Source organism: Coturnix japonica, chromosome 4, assembly GCF_054131305.1.
Source record: "Coturnix japonica strain WE chromosome 4, WE-NBRP24, whole genome shotgun sequence".
In the NCBI taxonomy this organism is placed as follows: Eukaryota; Metazoa; Chordata; class Aves; order Galliformes; family Phasianidae; genus Coturnix; species Coturnix japonica.
Genome location: NC_140666.1, coordinates 56,799,342 through 56,814,932, shown reverse-complemented (window position 1 = coordinate 56,814,932; position 15,591 = coordinate 56,799,342). Strand labels below are relative to the sequence as shown.

At 37.9% G+C, this 15,591-nt stretch overlaps 1 protein-coding gene across 5 annotated transcripts in view; it reads right to left on the bottom strand.

The window, feature by feature from the left end:
* Nucleotides 1–15,591, bottom strand: part of TRPC3 (transient receptor potential cation channel subfamily C member 3) — a 35,944-nt gene that overhangs the window by 4,818 nt on the left and 15,535 nt on the right. For 4 of the 5 annotated variants that reach the window (XM_085546900.1, XM_085546898.1, XM_015861910.3 and 1 more), the window contains exons 3-9: nt 15,278–15,463; nt 10,098–10,262; nt 7,493–7,709; nt 6,406–6,639; nt 4,819–5,083; nt 2,544–2,739; nt 420–629 (exon numbers count right to left, since the gene is read on the bottom strand). In XM_085546900.1, coding sequence (XP_085403026.1) covers nt 420–629; nt 2,544–2,739; nt 4,819–5,083; nt 6,406–6,639; nt 7,493–7,709; nt 10,098–10,262; nt 15,278–15,463 — 1,473 coding nt within the window. The remainder of the gene's footprint in view (nt 1–419; nt 630–2,543; nt 2,740–4,818; nt 5,084–6,405; nt 6,640–7,492; nt 7,710–10,097; nt 10,263–15,277; nt 15,464–15,591) is intronic. The other variant, XM_085546897.1, reaches the window with a different exon arrangement.

Genomic DNA, 15,591 nt, shown 5'->3' with positions numbered 1-15,591 from the left:
GACAGTAGGATGTAAGGTATCATCCTGACCACATTTTTCCCTTGCCTGCCCAGTGAAAGGAAAAGCTCTTTCCATACCCTCAACTGTTGTTGTGGTTTTCTTTTCATTTTTAATCCTCAACTAGAAGTCTTTCTAGGTCATTGCTTGTGGGAATTATCTCTATCTTTCAACAGTCAGTTATTTTTGTTTTACCTGTGTTCTTCCAGTATTTGGATCTTGTTGTCTTAATAAAATATATTGCTATTATCTGCCTAAACGTACTGCATAAAACCGATCTGAATTACAGATCTGTAAATACGAGTACTGGATTTATCTACTACTATCATCAGAAATACAGATTATACCCTAAAATTTAAAGAAAAGTAAACTGCTGCAATGGAAACTATTCTTGAAAACAACCAAGAGATTTCAGTACCTACCCTCGATTTGGAATTGCCCATTCCCATTTCAATGTCCTTCTGTAGCCGCCTCCTCCTGCACTTAGAAAAGTTAATGATCCTCATGATGAAATAGAAAAATGATTTGGGGCTTGGTACAAGACTAAATGGTGGAGGTAATGTCTTTCCATCATCAAAATATGATAACCAAAGTTTAGAACGAGCAAACTTCCACTCCACATCACTGTCATCCTGTGTTAAGACATTAAAACAGGCATACACTTCATTTCTAGAACTGTAAAAACATCCTCCAAATGAAATAACTACCCTTTCTGTTTTTACATAAGTATTATTTATTTGCTAATAAAGCTGCAAAATAGTTGTACAAAAAAATGTGACTATTCTATCAAGACTATTTCAAACAAATTTCGGCTGTCACTGTATGTCAACATCTCATTGTCAGTACTTAGTTCAAGCATGTGAGCAATCTAAACAAGTGTTATTTTTGCACTGAGTGAGGGCTAACATAAAAATTTGTTATTTAAAGCGGAACTTTTTTATTAATTAAGGTGGTCACTTGAACATGGTACTCAAAAAAGCGATGAAGTATTCACTGGCTTCCAAGCAGACATGGAGTAAAGCACTACTTTTCACAGCTTTTTACATAACCATGAAAAGTAACTGATTTATGAAGGCATACACAAAACAGAAACTGTCATGAGGAAATCACGTTACAAACTGATTAACTATATTGAAAGGCTTAATTTGGTTAATTTCAAGGGCAAAAAGTTGCTTTAATATAAGCAGCTTTCTCCTGCTGAATTCCCTGACATCACCCAGAAGTCAGTGAAGTATGATAACCAACTGTACACTATATTCTGTAACCTGCTGTGTGTGTGTGTTGGGGGGTGTGTGGTTTAACTTGGGTTTGCTTTATAAAAGCTGTTATCTTCCCCAGTTTGAGTTTTCCTAAATCTTTATTGGAACTGAACGCTAAATACCCTAATTATCTTCAACTTTCAAGATACTTTGTCACCATTATGAAATTCAAATAAAATATCTCTATAATCAGCAGTGCAGCCAAGAACACTGTGTGACACAGGCATATTCATTCCACAAAGCCATTTGCCAGATTTGGAGAAATCTGCGTCAGTGTTTTCAGGGCATATGGCAAAGCGCAGCAAACCTACAATCAAGTCCTAATATTGTACTTAAAGCAGAAATAAAACCCCAGCACACTGCAAATAAAGCTTTTAAACATTGCAAAGAGCAACTCGGTCATAAGTCCTGAAGATAAACACCTATATCATACTCCAAGTACAGATGCAAATAAATGTAATAAAGCGTGCACGGTAGTAGCGCAATGACCAAAGCGTCTAACTCCTGCACAGTTACCTAAGAAGGTAATTTAAACTACATCCAAATGGTTCATCAAAGACTGAAGTGCACTATATTAGGAAAACATACAGCATGCACCTTAATGAGGCTAGGAATATAGCCATGTCTAAGATCATAAGCACAGTAGCTTTGTTTTCTGTTTCACAGCAGTCCTCATTTGAACATTACTTTAGATTTTAAGATTTCTGGATGGATGGCACCTCATTGGATGCATACAGCTGCCATAAGATGAAATACAGACTCTGTAAGATTTTGCAGAGATCTTTTTGTTAGTTGTAGGACATGGTATTTTTTGTGATCTCCTTTACTGAGAATCAATACCTTGACCGTACTTCTGCATAACTAGATGCAATCATTAAAATAATTCTTAATAATGCCACTCTCTTTCAACATAACACCACATCCAAACGGTTTTTAAACACATCCAGGGATGGTGACTCAACCAGCTCCCTGGGGAGCTTATTCCAGTGCTTAACAACCCTTTCTGTAAAGAAGTTTTTCCTGATATCCAACCTAAACTTACCCTGGTGCAACTTGAGACCATTTCCCCTCGTCCTGCTACCTGTCACCAGTGAGAAGAGACCAACCCCACTCTCGCTGTAAGCACCTCTCAGATATTAGAACTCAGGGACACGATTTAGCAAAGGGTTCTTAGGGTAGTATGGCTAGGTTGTGGTTGGACTTGATGATCTTTAAGGTCTTTTCCAATCTTAGCAATTCTATGATTCTTTGACTGCAAAAAAGAACCATTTGAGAACAGAGTCCTACCTCGATTTCTTGATATGAACTGTTGATCATAGCAATCAGCATGTTGAGCAGAACTACCACCATCGTGACATTGTATATGCCATAGAGAACATATCCAATGTTCTCAATGAACTTATGATCGTATTTCAGGACAACAGAGGTTACTTCAGACAAGCCAAATATTGACCAAAATAAGGTTTTGAAACTTTCTTCAACTCTGAGGAAAAAAAAATAAAAAAATAGGAAGCCATCAGAAACTACACAAGCAAATACATAATGTGTGCTTATAGCAAGTGATAAACAATCTCAAGCAATTTGTTCATGAATCAAGTTTGTAGAGAGCTGATCAAATCATAGATATAAGTAAGTATTTTTCATGACATTCTCAGTTCCCCCACCATGCTGTAACTACACGTTGTAGATAACATAGGTACAACACCAGTAAAGGATGCAAAAGAAGGGTCCAGGAATTAGTAACCTATCATATTTTCAGGATTCAAGATGAAGGACGCTCTCATTATTTTCCAGTCTAATTCTGCAGGGGGCAGACCTTCCCTGCCCTAACAATGGGGCTGATGCAAAGAAAACTACTGTGCTTCTTTCAACAGTTTCTACTTAAGTCTAACATTAGGCATGGTACATTCAAAAATGGGTATCAGCAAGTTCAGCAGCAAAACTCAGAATCCAAACAGATTTTAATGGGATTTGTTCCAGTCTGCTGTTTAAATCAGTGGAAATCGGGCACTCAACAAGAAACAGGCACCTAAATGCTCAAGGCTCTGGGCCCAGGACACAGTGCACCTCTATACTCCCATCTTGGTCTGGGCAATTCCTGAGCTGCCAAAGCTCTGTGACAGCTGACAGACAGCCCTGCAGACCTTCAGGGAATCTGAGAGCAGATTACTGTGACTTGGTACCAGGAAACCTTCAGAATCTTGTTGGAAAATCACTGTTGTATTTGGCCCACAGGTCAGGTGTTTAACCCTTGCTTCCATCAGATAGGTCAGACAGATCCACTGCTGGCATCAAAGGACAGACAAGTGAGTTTGGCTTTCCATCAGTGTATTTTTGCTGTAAGTTGACTTGTCACACCATGGGGACATAGCTCACTGCAACACACAGTCCACCTCCCTGAGAGCTTGACTAACAAATGTAAGCTAAGAGACATAGATATTCATTAAAATTTTGACCCTCCCCTTAAAATGTGCCTTTTATTGTACTCTACAGAAGTTACTGGAAATGACTTCTTACTCTGTGTCACTAAAAAGTGAACTGACAGCTGTGTCCTAGGCAGCAAAACAAAAAGAAGCCAGTACGCAAATACTGAGTTACCTGTTTTAACATTGCTGTATAATTTTATATAAGAATAATATATGATCAGGTAATATTGTTTAGTAGAATAACATCACTGCTTAAACAATTAACTAATAAGCATTCAAGTGTTAAGCATATTAGACATCTGATAGAATGATACTTTTGTTACAGTTTTTCACAACTTACTTATCTAGAGAAAAGACAACAATCTGGAGGAAAGATATAATCAATTTAAGAAAATGTCATGGAATTGGCCACAGGAAAATACATTTACAGAGGTCATGTCTCCTGTAGGAAGATGGATGGAAAGGAGGACTTCTACTACCCCTGGTTTGAAACGCCCTTAATAATTATCCCTTCCTTCACCATTTTGTTTCAGGAAGTAAACTGAATAAAGAAATGGAAAAGATGGAAGCTTCAAAGATCATGGCAATCCATCACATCTTCTGAAAACAGGCTTCACTGTCATTGCTCTGTATTCATCCAACCAAAAAAGTTACCACATATACTGTAACTCTGATCCAAAATAATCCAACACAGCCTACAAATTGTTCAGTACAGAACTAAGAAAGTAATACGTCATCCACATAACCTGCTTTTCCACTCATGAAAAACAGAAGTGTTACTGGGAGACCTGTTATTGACACCTGGGCTTAATCTCTCCGTTTACCATATTGACCTGAAAGAGTTCAGTTGATGTTTACAATTCTAACAATTGCTTTAATGTAATTTAGGAGAAATCAGTAATATTCCCTTGCCATCAGCTGTTCACAAGCCTGATTGATCATCACAAAATAAAAATAAAACTATTTTATAGTGAAATTACAGTTTCCATTATACAAGTAGGAAAGAACTGGTACTTTGTATTCCCTTTCTAAGGTTTTATTTTAACACTTAGGAGAGGGTATGTAGTTTGACAGATTTTTTAGTGGAAAACTGAGTTTCATAGCTGCTTTTTACTTAAACACAACTTCATACTTACGTAGTAAAGGCTGGGTTTAGCTTAGCTCCAAGGTAGTAGGAATACAGTATGAACATCCCAATCATAAATGCAAGAAATACCATAATAAAAAGGACCATAAACTTGAAGATGTCTTTAACAGTCCTTCCAAGAGAAATCTGCAAGGGTCCAAAACTCTCATTTGCAGGCAGGATATATGCAATCCGAGAAAAGCTAAGAACAACAGCAATTGCATAAAGGCCTTCAGATATTATCTGAGGATCAGATGGAAGCCATTTATCTCTAGCTGGAAGATACAAAATAGAGGAGTAAATATGAAGTGTTACACATTTATCACTATGGTTAAAAATAAATCTTGATAAGATTTGCCATGAACATGTCTGAATTTAGTTAAAGCAAATATTTGGAGAGTCTATGCCTATTTCCTGTAAGTCACAAATGATGGATGTAAATTACATTGCTTTTTGCTAGAGGAAAAATTATACTTGGGGAAAAAACAAGGACAACATCTTCTACAATTTGTAATTCAACCCGAAGTAAAAATATACAAGAGTATATAAGGAAAAGCAATTCTAAGTGCTTTTCTTAGTAAGACTGCACTATTAGCTTTGTTAGTAAACACTATGCCACAAATTTATTCATATTTTAAGTTATACTAATGAAAAGTGAACTTACTAACCACACAAGGATTTTGCCACTGCTAAAAATTTAGGATATAACATAGCTCTCACTGAGATCATGGAGAATTTTGCCATTGACTTCAGTGGGAGGAAGACCATGACTTTTACCCACAATATTCACAGAAACAACAGTTACATATAGATTCAGGAATTTTTCATTGCATTAATTACTGCACCATCTTAGCACAGCACTGCTGTCTCAGTGTTTGATATCAAAATACCAAGTATTTCTACGTATGTATTTCCGTATGTCCAATTTCAAATCGATTCTATAGCACTTAAAGTAAACAAAGCCAATTCTACTACTGTACTACATAGACACTCAAAAACATTCACTCAAATTTACTGCCCAGAGCAAATGCAGTCTTTACTGACATTGCAAACAGCCTCATCACATCTCTGATTACAGTTTCTGTGCTGCAACAACTATTAGTACTTTCCTTCTATTTGAACAGATTACTGGGTCTAGCATCGTTCCTTTAGCACAAAATATTGATAGCTCTTCACAATATGAATGATGGTATTGAACAACTGAAGTAAGCAAAAAATAAATTCTCATCATAATTGCATCTGTTGTGCTTGATGTTGAGAATAAAATATAGCTTGCGAAGGTTTAATATCGCAACAGTCAAACTTAGCTCTGTACAAATGGTTACAACAGAAGGCAGTTAAATAATAAGCAGTTATTTGGACTTTTGTCCTTACTTTGGCCTATCACTTGGTTTTAACACAGTCAAACATTTGCCAAATTAGCATCATAATGATTATAGCTTAAATAGAAGAGAATGAAAAATACAAATGCAGAATTGACTAAATAATGCTATGAATACAAACATATGAAAATACTCATTTCAAGTCTTCAAATGCTAATGGCATCTTATCAGTTTCTTCATTATTAAGATTTGTGTTGCAGAAAATTCAAACTCACCGTAGGTAAAATATTCTATTTCTGGAGGAAGTGTGACCTCAGAGAGGTCACTCTCTTCGATGTAGTTGTCCACATACTGTTGTGCTTTAGTGGCCTGCAGGAATGCTAGAAGCCTCGCTGTGAAAGCAGCAATGAAAATGGACAACATCCCAAAATCCAAAACATTCCATAACTGCAAGATATATTCCCTGGGTCCTTCCAGCCACAGCTCTTTGCATTCTGACCACATCATACCTGCAACAAGAAATTTAAACAATATAGCAAAGTCAGCCACAACACTTCCATTTAAATTCCATGATTTGCAGTGTCACAGTGTTGTCACACAGCTTGATCAAGGTGCACTGACCTCCCTGCCCCAGCAGAATTTGACATAAAGAGAGTGCTTAAGCCAGGACATACAGGTGATTCAAAAGGCAAAGTGAGGCACCTTTGTGTAGCAGCCACAGTTATACTTCTTTTCTGCAGCCTGTAAAAGCTGAGAATGCTACATTATCATGTGGCTACCTGACGTTTTCCTATATAAAGAACCTGACTGATGAAATGCTAGAAGATGGCACTTTCTGACACACAGCTTCTAACAGGCTGATATCTGATCAGGTTTTGTGATGAATACTGAATAATGAGAACTGACTCATTGGCCCCTTGGTAGAAACAGTGATTTCTCCAAATGCTACCTAAGCAGCAATGCCACATAAGCACTGATGTGTCAGTACAGTAACTAAGCAGTGAAAATTCTTGATCTTCTCATGCATACAGCAGCACAGTAGACTTCTTAATCCTACTTAAGTAAACCACTTCAAAGCAAAATTTCTATTGTGTTCTCTCCAACAAGTCTGTGTTCCTGTTACAAATGTCAGAACTACCAAACAGTGCAGCAAAGTCATTGCAAATCAATGGTTTTGCTCTGCACTACAAGAGGGGGCAGGCATAGAGATGCTTTCACTGGTTCTGATGTATTGCTCTGCTGTGCAGGCTTACTGTAACAATGCAGCAGTTGAAGCAAAGGTTTGAGACCCGCAATTCTTTCTTTTAGAAGTAACAACTGCAGATAAACAGTGACACAGAGACAAAGGGGCAATATACCTACCAAGTACCCACACCATGATCAGCATTTCTGTCCAGGTGAACTGAGTAGTCTTCACCCTAAAGATCTGCTTAGGGTAATCAGTAACAGTGACATTCGGTAGCGTTGTTATACCTTCGAATCTGTCAGAGGCATTGAACACCAGCAGGCCTAGGAAAATGATGAAGGATGCTGCATGTGCCACAAATTTCATAAATGGGCTTCGAAGAATTCTTCCAAGCTGTAAAGACAGAATGAAAGCAGTCACATTTTCTTTTTGAAGTAACAAACTTATACATTGCGTATTTCAGAAGCATTGCACTCATTGTTCAGGACAGTCTGAAATGCTGCTTTCAAAGGTTCCAAATGCACTGAATTGTGATGGTTTGCCATTGCAGACAAAACTCTCTCAAAGGCAGCCACATGGAACGTGCTGTTCTGTTAGTGAACATTTATGTTATTCAACAAACTCTAGATGGCAATATTTATTGGGAAGTGCCCCAAGAAGTTACAACTGTACAATGGCAGTCATAGAAAATAGTTTCTAATGCCCACAGATTGCCAATGCAGGCCTGGAGAATATATATTCAGAGAAGAAAATCCTAGATAAATAACCTGCAAATGTCTGCTAAAACTAATGACTATTCCATCACAGTGGACTACAAATGAAAATATCAGAAATAATACCTTTTTCAAATAAATTAAGCTGATGCATTCACAATTGCACCTGGCAGAAATATGGAACAGCATATGTACAAACAGTTCTTCCTCAGCTCAAGAGAGGAATGATTACCTCTAGAAGACCACTGTCACTGTCTGGAGCTGGTACTGAGGTTCGGCAGAGGCCCTGCTTGGAGTACTCTGGGGGGGACTACACAACTGAGTTTAACTGTCCCTTCCAGACTACTTTGCTTTGGAAGGAAGGAGTTGTACCTTCAGAATATACTCCCTTCTGTGTTTCTGAATGGAAGGCTTGTTCCTCCTCTGCTCAAAGTCTGGTAAGCTGGATGCCAGGCAGACTTTTTTGACCTAGCTGCAGCACACTTATTAAAGTTAAAGGTCTCCTCCATGAGAAGAACACGTTGCTGCACACATAATGCTTGTCTTTATTAATGTTAGTATCCAGTTCAGATGTGACACATTATCACATACATTAAGAAACATTATTCAGCATCCTAAAATCATATGTGAAGTGCTGCGTTATCAGCAGTGTTGTGTACTGTGTAAGACGAAAAAGGCTGAGTTCAGCAGGTGGGGAACTGTAAGTAGCTTTCTTATTTCAAGGAACAGATTTCCTGAAACTGGGGTCAGCTACCATGAACTAAGCAGACCAGCACACACTGAACTGCATTTGCTACCTGTGCAAACAATCCCAGGTTCCTTTCCTGCTCCTGACCTTTTATGAAGCATTTTGAAATTACAACATCAAGTAACTGATCTGAATGTACAGTACGTTTACTTGACATGAGCGCTGTGAAAAGTCAGGAGTTTCTGGTACTGAGAACTAAAGCTCGAGGACAAATGTCACTTTTCCATATTAGATACTACCTAAAAAAAAATATTTCTATGGCATGGAGCTGTGAGGAATATCTTCACTAAAGATAATCACAAAGTAACTTCAGAAAATAATCAGAACAACAATTATATTCTATCACCAAGGTTTATCTTAAAAGTAAAACAATATTCAACCGAGGAGAAATACCAGGTTCCCTTGAAACATGCAGGAGAGGGGCAAAATATTTTCCTTTTTGAGATAAACTACAAGAAAAGTATATAAATGAATCAAACATTTCTCTGCTGCAGATTTGCTAAGGAAAGAAAACTAAAAGATCAACATTCTGTAAGAAAAGTAAGTTTACATTTTTAAATAATGTTAATGTAACTTGGAGAAATATTTCTCCTTCCGATTTAATGAAGACATAGTAATGTACTTAATTTTCAGACACTTGACACACAAAAGAACACAAGGATTTCATTTTTATATAGCCGAGAAAGCTGTATTTTCCTATCATTTTGGAAGGTAAGTCTCTACATTTACAGGTTCTTAAGAATATACTCTAGCGCATGGTTGAAAAACTGTGTTTAATTTGATTTCTATTATATGGTTCACCTGGCAAACAGACTAATAACAAATATTTTACTTAAGATTAAATTCTGCATCAGTGAAGTCAACAGATGTTCTGCTATTTGTTGATATGGGAGCAGCCTCAGATCTTCAGGTGCTACCAAAGGAGAACTCTTACAGAACCTTCTGGCCAACTGGGTGGTGATTTAAAAAGCACAAACCAATCCACCATAGTACCATAAGTATAAGAATGTAATGACACAGCATGGATTGAATTTTGGGTTTTCTTCCCTTAAATTTCTGTAGATCATTCACCTCACAGAGAAGGGCTTTTTTTTTCCTTCTATAAGCTTAACAGTATTTTCATGCTTCCTCACATGGCCCTCTCCTTACAGTGCAAATAAAGCAAGTAGCATAATTTGGCTTAAGACTACAGACTACTAAAAATATCATTAATTAGTTAAATTTGGAAGCAGCAGACTTAGAGGCACATCATGACACTTGGAATGCCAGAAAAACATTACCCAGAACAGTACAGGATTTGTAATCTTTAAAAGTCAGTACCCTGCTACATGGTGCAATCCAATAACCGATGGCTAGAAACGGAAGGCCCAGTGCCACAACCAGCACAACCAGACACTTGATGGCTATGGTTTGCTCCCGCAGTCCTGAGAGGTTTTCATACCAGATAGTCAGTAGCTGTTGCTGACAGTTTGGATGAGCCACAAACTGCAAAGGAAACAAGTAAAAATTTAACATTTTGAATGAGTTATATGAACGCCTCGTAAATGATCAGCAAATCTCAAACATTTGCAGTTAATGCAGACCCTAAAAACATACCTTCTCCTCTTTCTTTTAAAAGAAATGTTAATAAATAAAGAAGAAAATGCTGAGTTCATTAAAACAAGCACTATAAGGGCAGGGTTGCACAGGCTGAAAATATGTATTGCCCCATTTTTAAAGCACTGTTGTATTTTTATAGAATGAAGCCATCTGCTACATGGATAAAGACTGTACAGCCACTTCTGTTAGGATCATGCCATGAAACTAAGAGAGTGCAGAAGAAGCATAAGAGGTTGGAGGGAAGAGTGCTGCAGCTCCCTATGCTTCCTTCTCATTATATTTACATTTCTGGTCAAGTCTATTTCCAAAGTACTGTCACACTCATCATTATCACTATTACTGTAATTAACCCATGTTCCACAAGACTGCTGCATTACAAGAGCACATGGGGTGTTGGTCGAGCAGCAGGGTAAGAAGCCTAGTAAATCACAGCCATTTGAAGCTACTGGATAACATGTTTGTCAAAATGAGGCAATTACTAGTAAATCAGAGTGAAGAATGGTTTCACAACAAGGTTTTGAAAATAATTCTAATGAATGCATGTTGGTTTAAAAGGGATTATATTTGAGTCACTCATAGTTTAAAAAAAATAATACTGTAAATGTTGTGTATCAATTTCATTAGGCTTTGTACTCTGCTGAGATCACAGTGTACCATATGCACTGCTGTATGCCAGGTCTTGCCTGCAAAACTCCATTTATACTCCTAAAATCATTAATAAGAGCATACAGTAGTACAAGAGGGCAGACTTCTTCAGAAAAAGCAAATTAAATCACTGGCAATGAAAACAGGGAACCTTAAATCTCCCAGGAGGAAGGATCTGAAGCTGTTGCATTAACTCTAAAGAGGGAAGTATCTTCATATTCTAAACCACTTTGCTCTAAAACAGAAGCCCCTCTGTATTTTGATATGCTATTTGGTAGCTGAGATCACATACTGGCACAGTTTGTTGATATCATGGAATGGCCTACAGCAATAAATAAAAAAAGGCTCAAAAATCTTTCAGAAATTAGTAACAATAAAACGACATTTTTATTCTCTCTAATAGACTGTCAGTTTTTGAGCTTATGCACCATAAAAACTGCCAGCCTGGCTCAGGAAAAAGAGGCTCTTTGTGTGTTTGAGTAAACCGTGCATTCTGACATATGCCCCTGTCTCTTCTTTTCAAGTCAGGCCAAAGGACAAACACCTCAGCAGATAAACTGTGGGCAAAGATAGGTAAGTAATCATTTCAAAATTACAAAGACTTTTTAGAAAAAAACAGGCTTAAACCTGTAGGGAAGATAAGAGGAAAGAAACACCTACATCATACCTCCTATTGCCAGAGGGCTGTGGAAAAAAACAGCAAAGGAGTTGTCAGGGTGCTTGCCCAAGGCTAGGAATCAGCCCGAGGGCCCCCTTACATCTCACCCAAAGCTGTTCACTCCTTTATTTCTCTGGATCCATCAACGTTCTGCTGCGATGCTAAGAGGATATCAGCCTGTGCTGCAACTTTCCTCAGCCAAAGGAGGAGCTAGCAAGTGAGACGCCAATGGTTATGGCAAGTTCTTCTTTGGCAGTAAGTCTGAGGGCACTTAAGATCTTAGTAATTTATTTAATTGTTGGTAATTGTACAACATGCACCACTTCCAATCCCTCACAGCAACTCATGGCATTTGTCTGATCCAAAAGATCTCTGCAACTTATCCTTCTCTTTGGATTTATTGAAATACTTGATTTTTTACTGTTTTAAAAGCAACTCTAGCCTGTTCTGGTATTTTTCCTGTATCTCCACATGTTCCCAGCTTCATCTCCTCAGAGAATACATCATCTTTCACCTACCAATCACACCCTATACATTCTTCCTTCCATATTTCTCTTTTCTCAACCTACTTCCCATGCAGTCACCAGCTTCTCATTACATATGCTGATTTAAGCTTATTATCATATTTGTCTAATACATTAGGACACACCCCAAACCCAAGCATACACAGAGATGCACAAGATCCACATCTGGTTACTAAGGAATACCAGAATGTAATTTATCTGCTTTACAGTGCATAACTGGCTGCAGCTTTTTAGAAACATTCGGTTCCATGACTGTGAATCAAGTGATCAGTATAGACTTATTTTTCTGTATGACTAAGAATGATTAGCATGTTCTTTATTCCTAACATCTTAATGACTGAGTTCAGATCTGGCAGGAGCAGATCCAGGCATAACCTGATTCACCAGCACACAACACAGAGAATTTTGAATTCTCATTCACGTCTATTAGAAACTTCAGTATTCGAGAATTCAGTCTTGTGATTTTACTCAAACCTTATTGATTTCACTTGGAAATTCCATTTTGATTCTCATTTCAGCAGAGCAGCAGAATTTGGCTCAGTGTCAGCAAGTCCTCTCAAATTTTGCTGGCAGTCTGCAGACAGAGTTAAGATGCACTACTAAAAGCAATATAGCAACAACAATTCAGCAGAGAAAGCAAGAATACTTGTAAACACCTTTTCTGGGCTTGTGATCCCCTTAGACCTTCACTCTTGGGCCTGCAGTTTTAGTCTGAACCTTACCTCAAAAATTAAACCTTGTTTACAAGGATGGGCTGCCCTTCAATGCAGAGCCATGGTACTGAGTGCAAGAGTTTCCTTAGTAATAGAAGCAAAACCTCCAATTCCCAACGGAGAACTTCTGAGAGCATTTGCTCACTTATCATATGCTTTTTCCTGTCTCTCCTCTCCCCACAAAGGACATATGGCTCATTAACCAATTCACAGAACTGCTGCTCTGTTTCACCGTATTATCATTCTTACAACAGTGAACCGACCTTAGCATACCTGATCTGGAAGCACAGCTAGAAATTCCAAAAGCTAAGAAATGTAAGCCACATCCTTGCCTTCTTCCTCAAGTTTTAGCATTCAAAGTAACTCTCGTAAAGTTCCCACGTCTGAATCTGATCTGAAGTCAGAATATCACAGTCATCTCCCACAGCTGCATGGAGCCAATCCCAGCATCAAAAGACCACCACAGCAGAGAAATGTCCTGGCTCAACCTTCGTCACGCCCTCTGCAATGGCCACTTACACAGCACAGACCATGTATGAATATGGTAATAACTCTGCACCATCTGTTTATGTCCTCCCACCAAGATCATTAGTCTCATAGGTTCTGAACTGTACTTGTTAGGAACTGAAGCCAAACTCTTGAGTTCATCTACAAATAACTAATCTCTCACAGAAGAAGAGAACAAGTTTGCTACATGGAATTGTCTTTTTTGCGCTGTTATTCTTAACAGATCTGGGTGGTCCTTTGCTCAGAAATAAATGTCATTGGAGACAACTCTTAGAAGAAAACCACAGTTCTCAGTAAGAAAGCAGAGCAGTAAGAAAGCAGAGCAAAGGTTTGCTGAGGTTTAGAAATCTGAAATGCAAAAGCATAAAGAATCCATATGTTATTTAGGTATGATTACATGTTCATATGCTTTGATTTTTCCCCATTCCGTTCTCCTAGTTAACTACAAATATTTACTTTGGATTTTGGCAGTTGATACATATCTATCTGCTATAGAACAATTCTATATAGGAAATAGAAATTTGTTGTTTAAATCTGTGTTTACCATTTCTGCTACAGCATTCTGGGCATATGATAAACATGAATATTTCCCAGATGTTCTAGCAGGTTGCTTGCAATTCATTGTATATGGCAGATTGGCTCAACAGGTGGCCACATTATAGAGGGTTATTTATTCTGAAAGACACCAGACTTCTTGGAGGAGATGATGAACCTGTAATGGCTGTTAAGAATGGAAACAACGTGTCCATGTAAATAATACATAGGTGTTGCGGTACTTCTTGAGTATTATCACAGCAGGACACAAAGTTAGCTACTTTCTGTGCTAGTGCTGTGGGATCTGGAAGAGAACAGCATGGATGAATACTGAAAATTGCCGCAGCAAATGGATATACATTATGTTGAATGTACTCAGCTTTATTGTTCACATGTAGCATTCATTCACAAAAGTAACTGTTCATTAAAAATACCTACAGGCACCAATTGAAAATACGTTGCACTTTACAAACTACTGACAGATACAGGTGCATAAATGCAAAAGTGAAAGTAACTGATTAAACCACCTACGAAAATATTCCCAACATTTTCAGGACTGATTGTTAACAATCTTCTGGGAGGAATACAGAAAGTAAATGATTTAAGATTACTCACTACAATACCACTTTTTATTACATCCACACAGTTGCAGATAAACTGTTTATCTTACCACCATATTTTAGAATAAACTAAAGAACCATAAATTTAAAGGCAACTTAAATGCTTGCTTTTCCTTTCAAAGCAGGAAAAGGAACACTTCTCTTCCAAAGGAAGACATGTGTGTGCTCACACGTAGAAAGCTGCCAGACTTTCAAAAATTTATTTTCCAGAATTTACTTGCCTTGTTCAGTTATTGAAGGCAGAAAGCAAAGGTAAGAGAAAACGTAATGAACAAACCAGTCCACTTTTTGGTTTGCCGAAGCCAACTGTTTACATAAACTATGTCTACTCAAAAGAGAAGGCTATCACAGACTGGCAGGAAGGCACATCCTTTACTTTCACTAAGTGGAAATCTGGCTCCACGTACTTTTTTATTTATTTTTTTTTAGATTTATTTAATCAAGAGAAAGATCTGAACAACTGCCTATAGCCTTGCTAGCGTAGCTGATTTATGTAATTAAAACCTCCTGCCAATTCTCAGAAGCGTAAAACAGATTAAGCAGAACTTCTTCACTGCAGCTCCCTTCTGCCAGCTTCCACCTTGTGAGAGTCTCGATTACATGCACCATCTCACTAATGCAACTGAGCATTAGTGAGTTCTTAATACCCATGGCACAGTGAGATGACACTGTCCATATTACGTCATCTGAAAGCACTTACCTTTTTCACTTCATACTTAATGGCCAGTTTCACACGGCTCAGTGATGCTCTATGTCTCTGCGTTTCAACTGGCTCTGAATTCAAATCCCCATTAAGGATGGCCTCCACTTCTTCTGAGTCTCGGCAGAGATCAAGAACTCCAACCACAAAATCTTTGCATTGCATAGACAGCTTACGATAGTCATTCTGAAACAGAAGGGTCAGAGAAAATGACATGTGAGGAACAGGCTTAAGAGTTAACACCAAGGGAAAAAGAACATGCAACTTCATGCTGTCTCCCTATAAGCAAGATTATGCCTATTTTTCAAGCACGA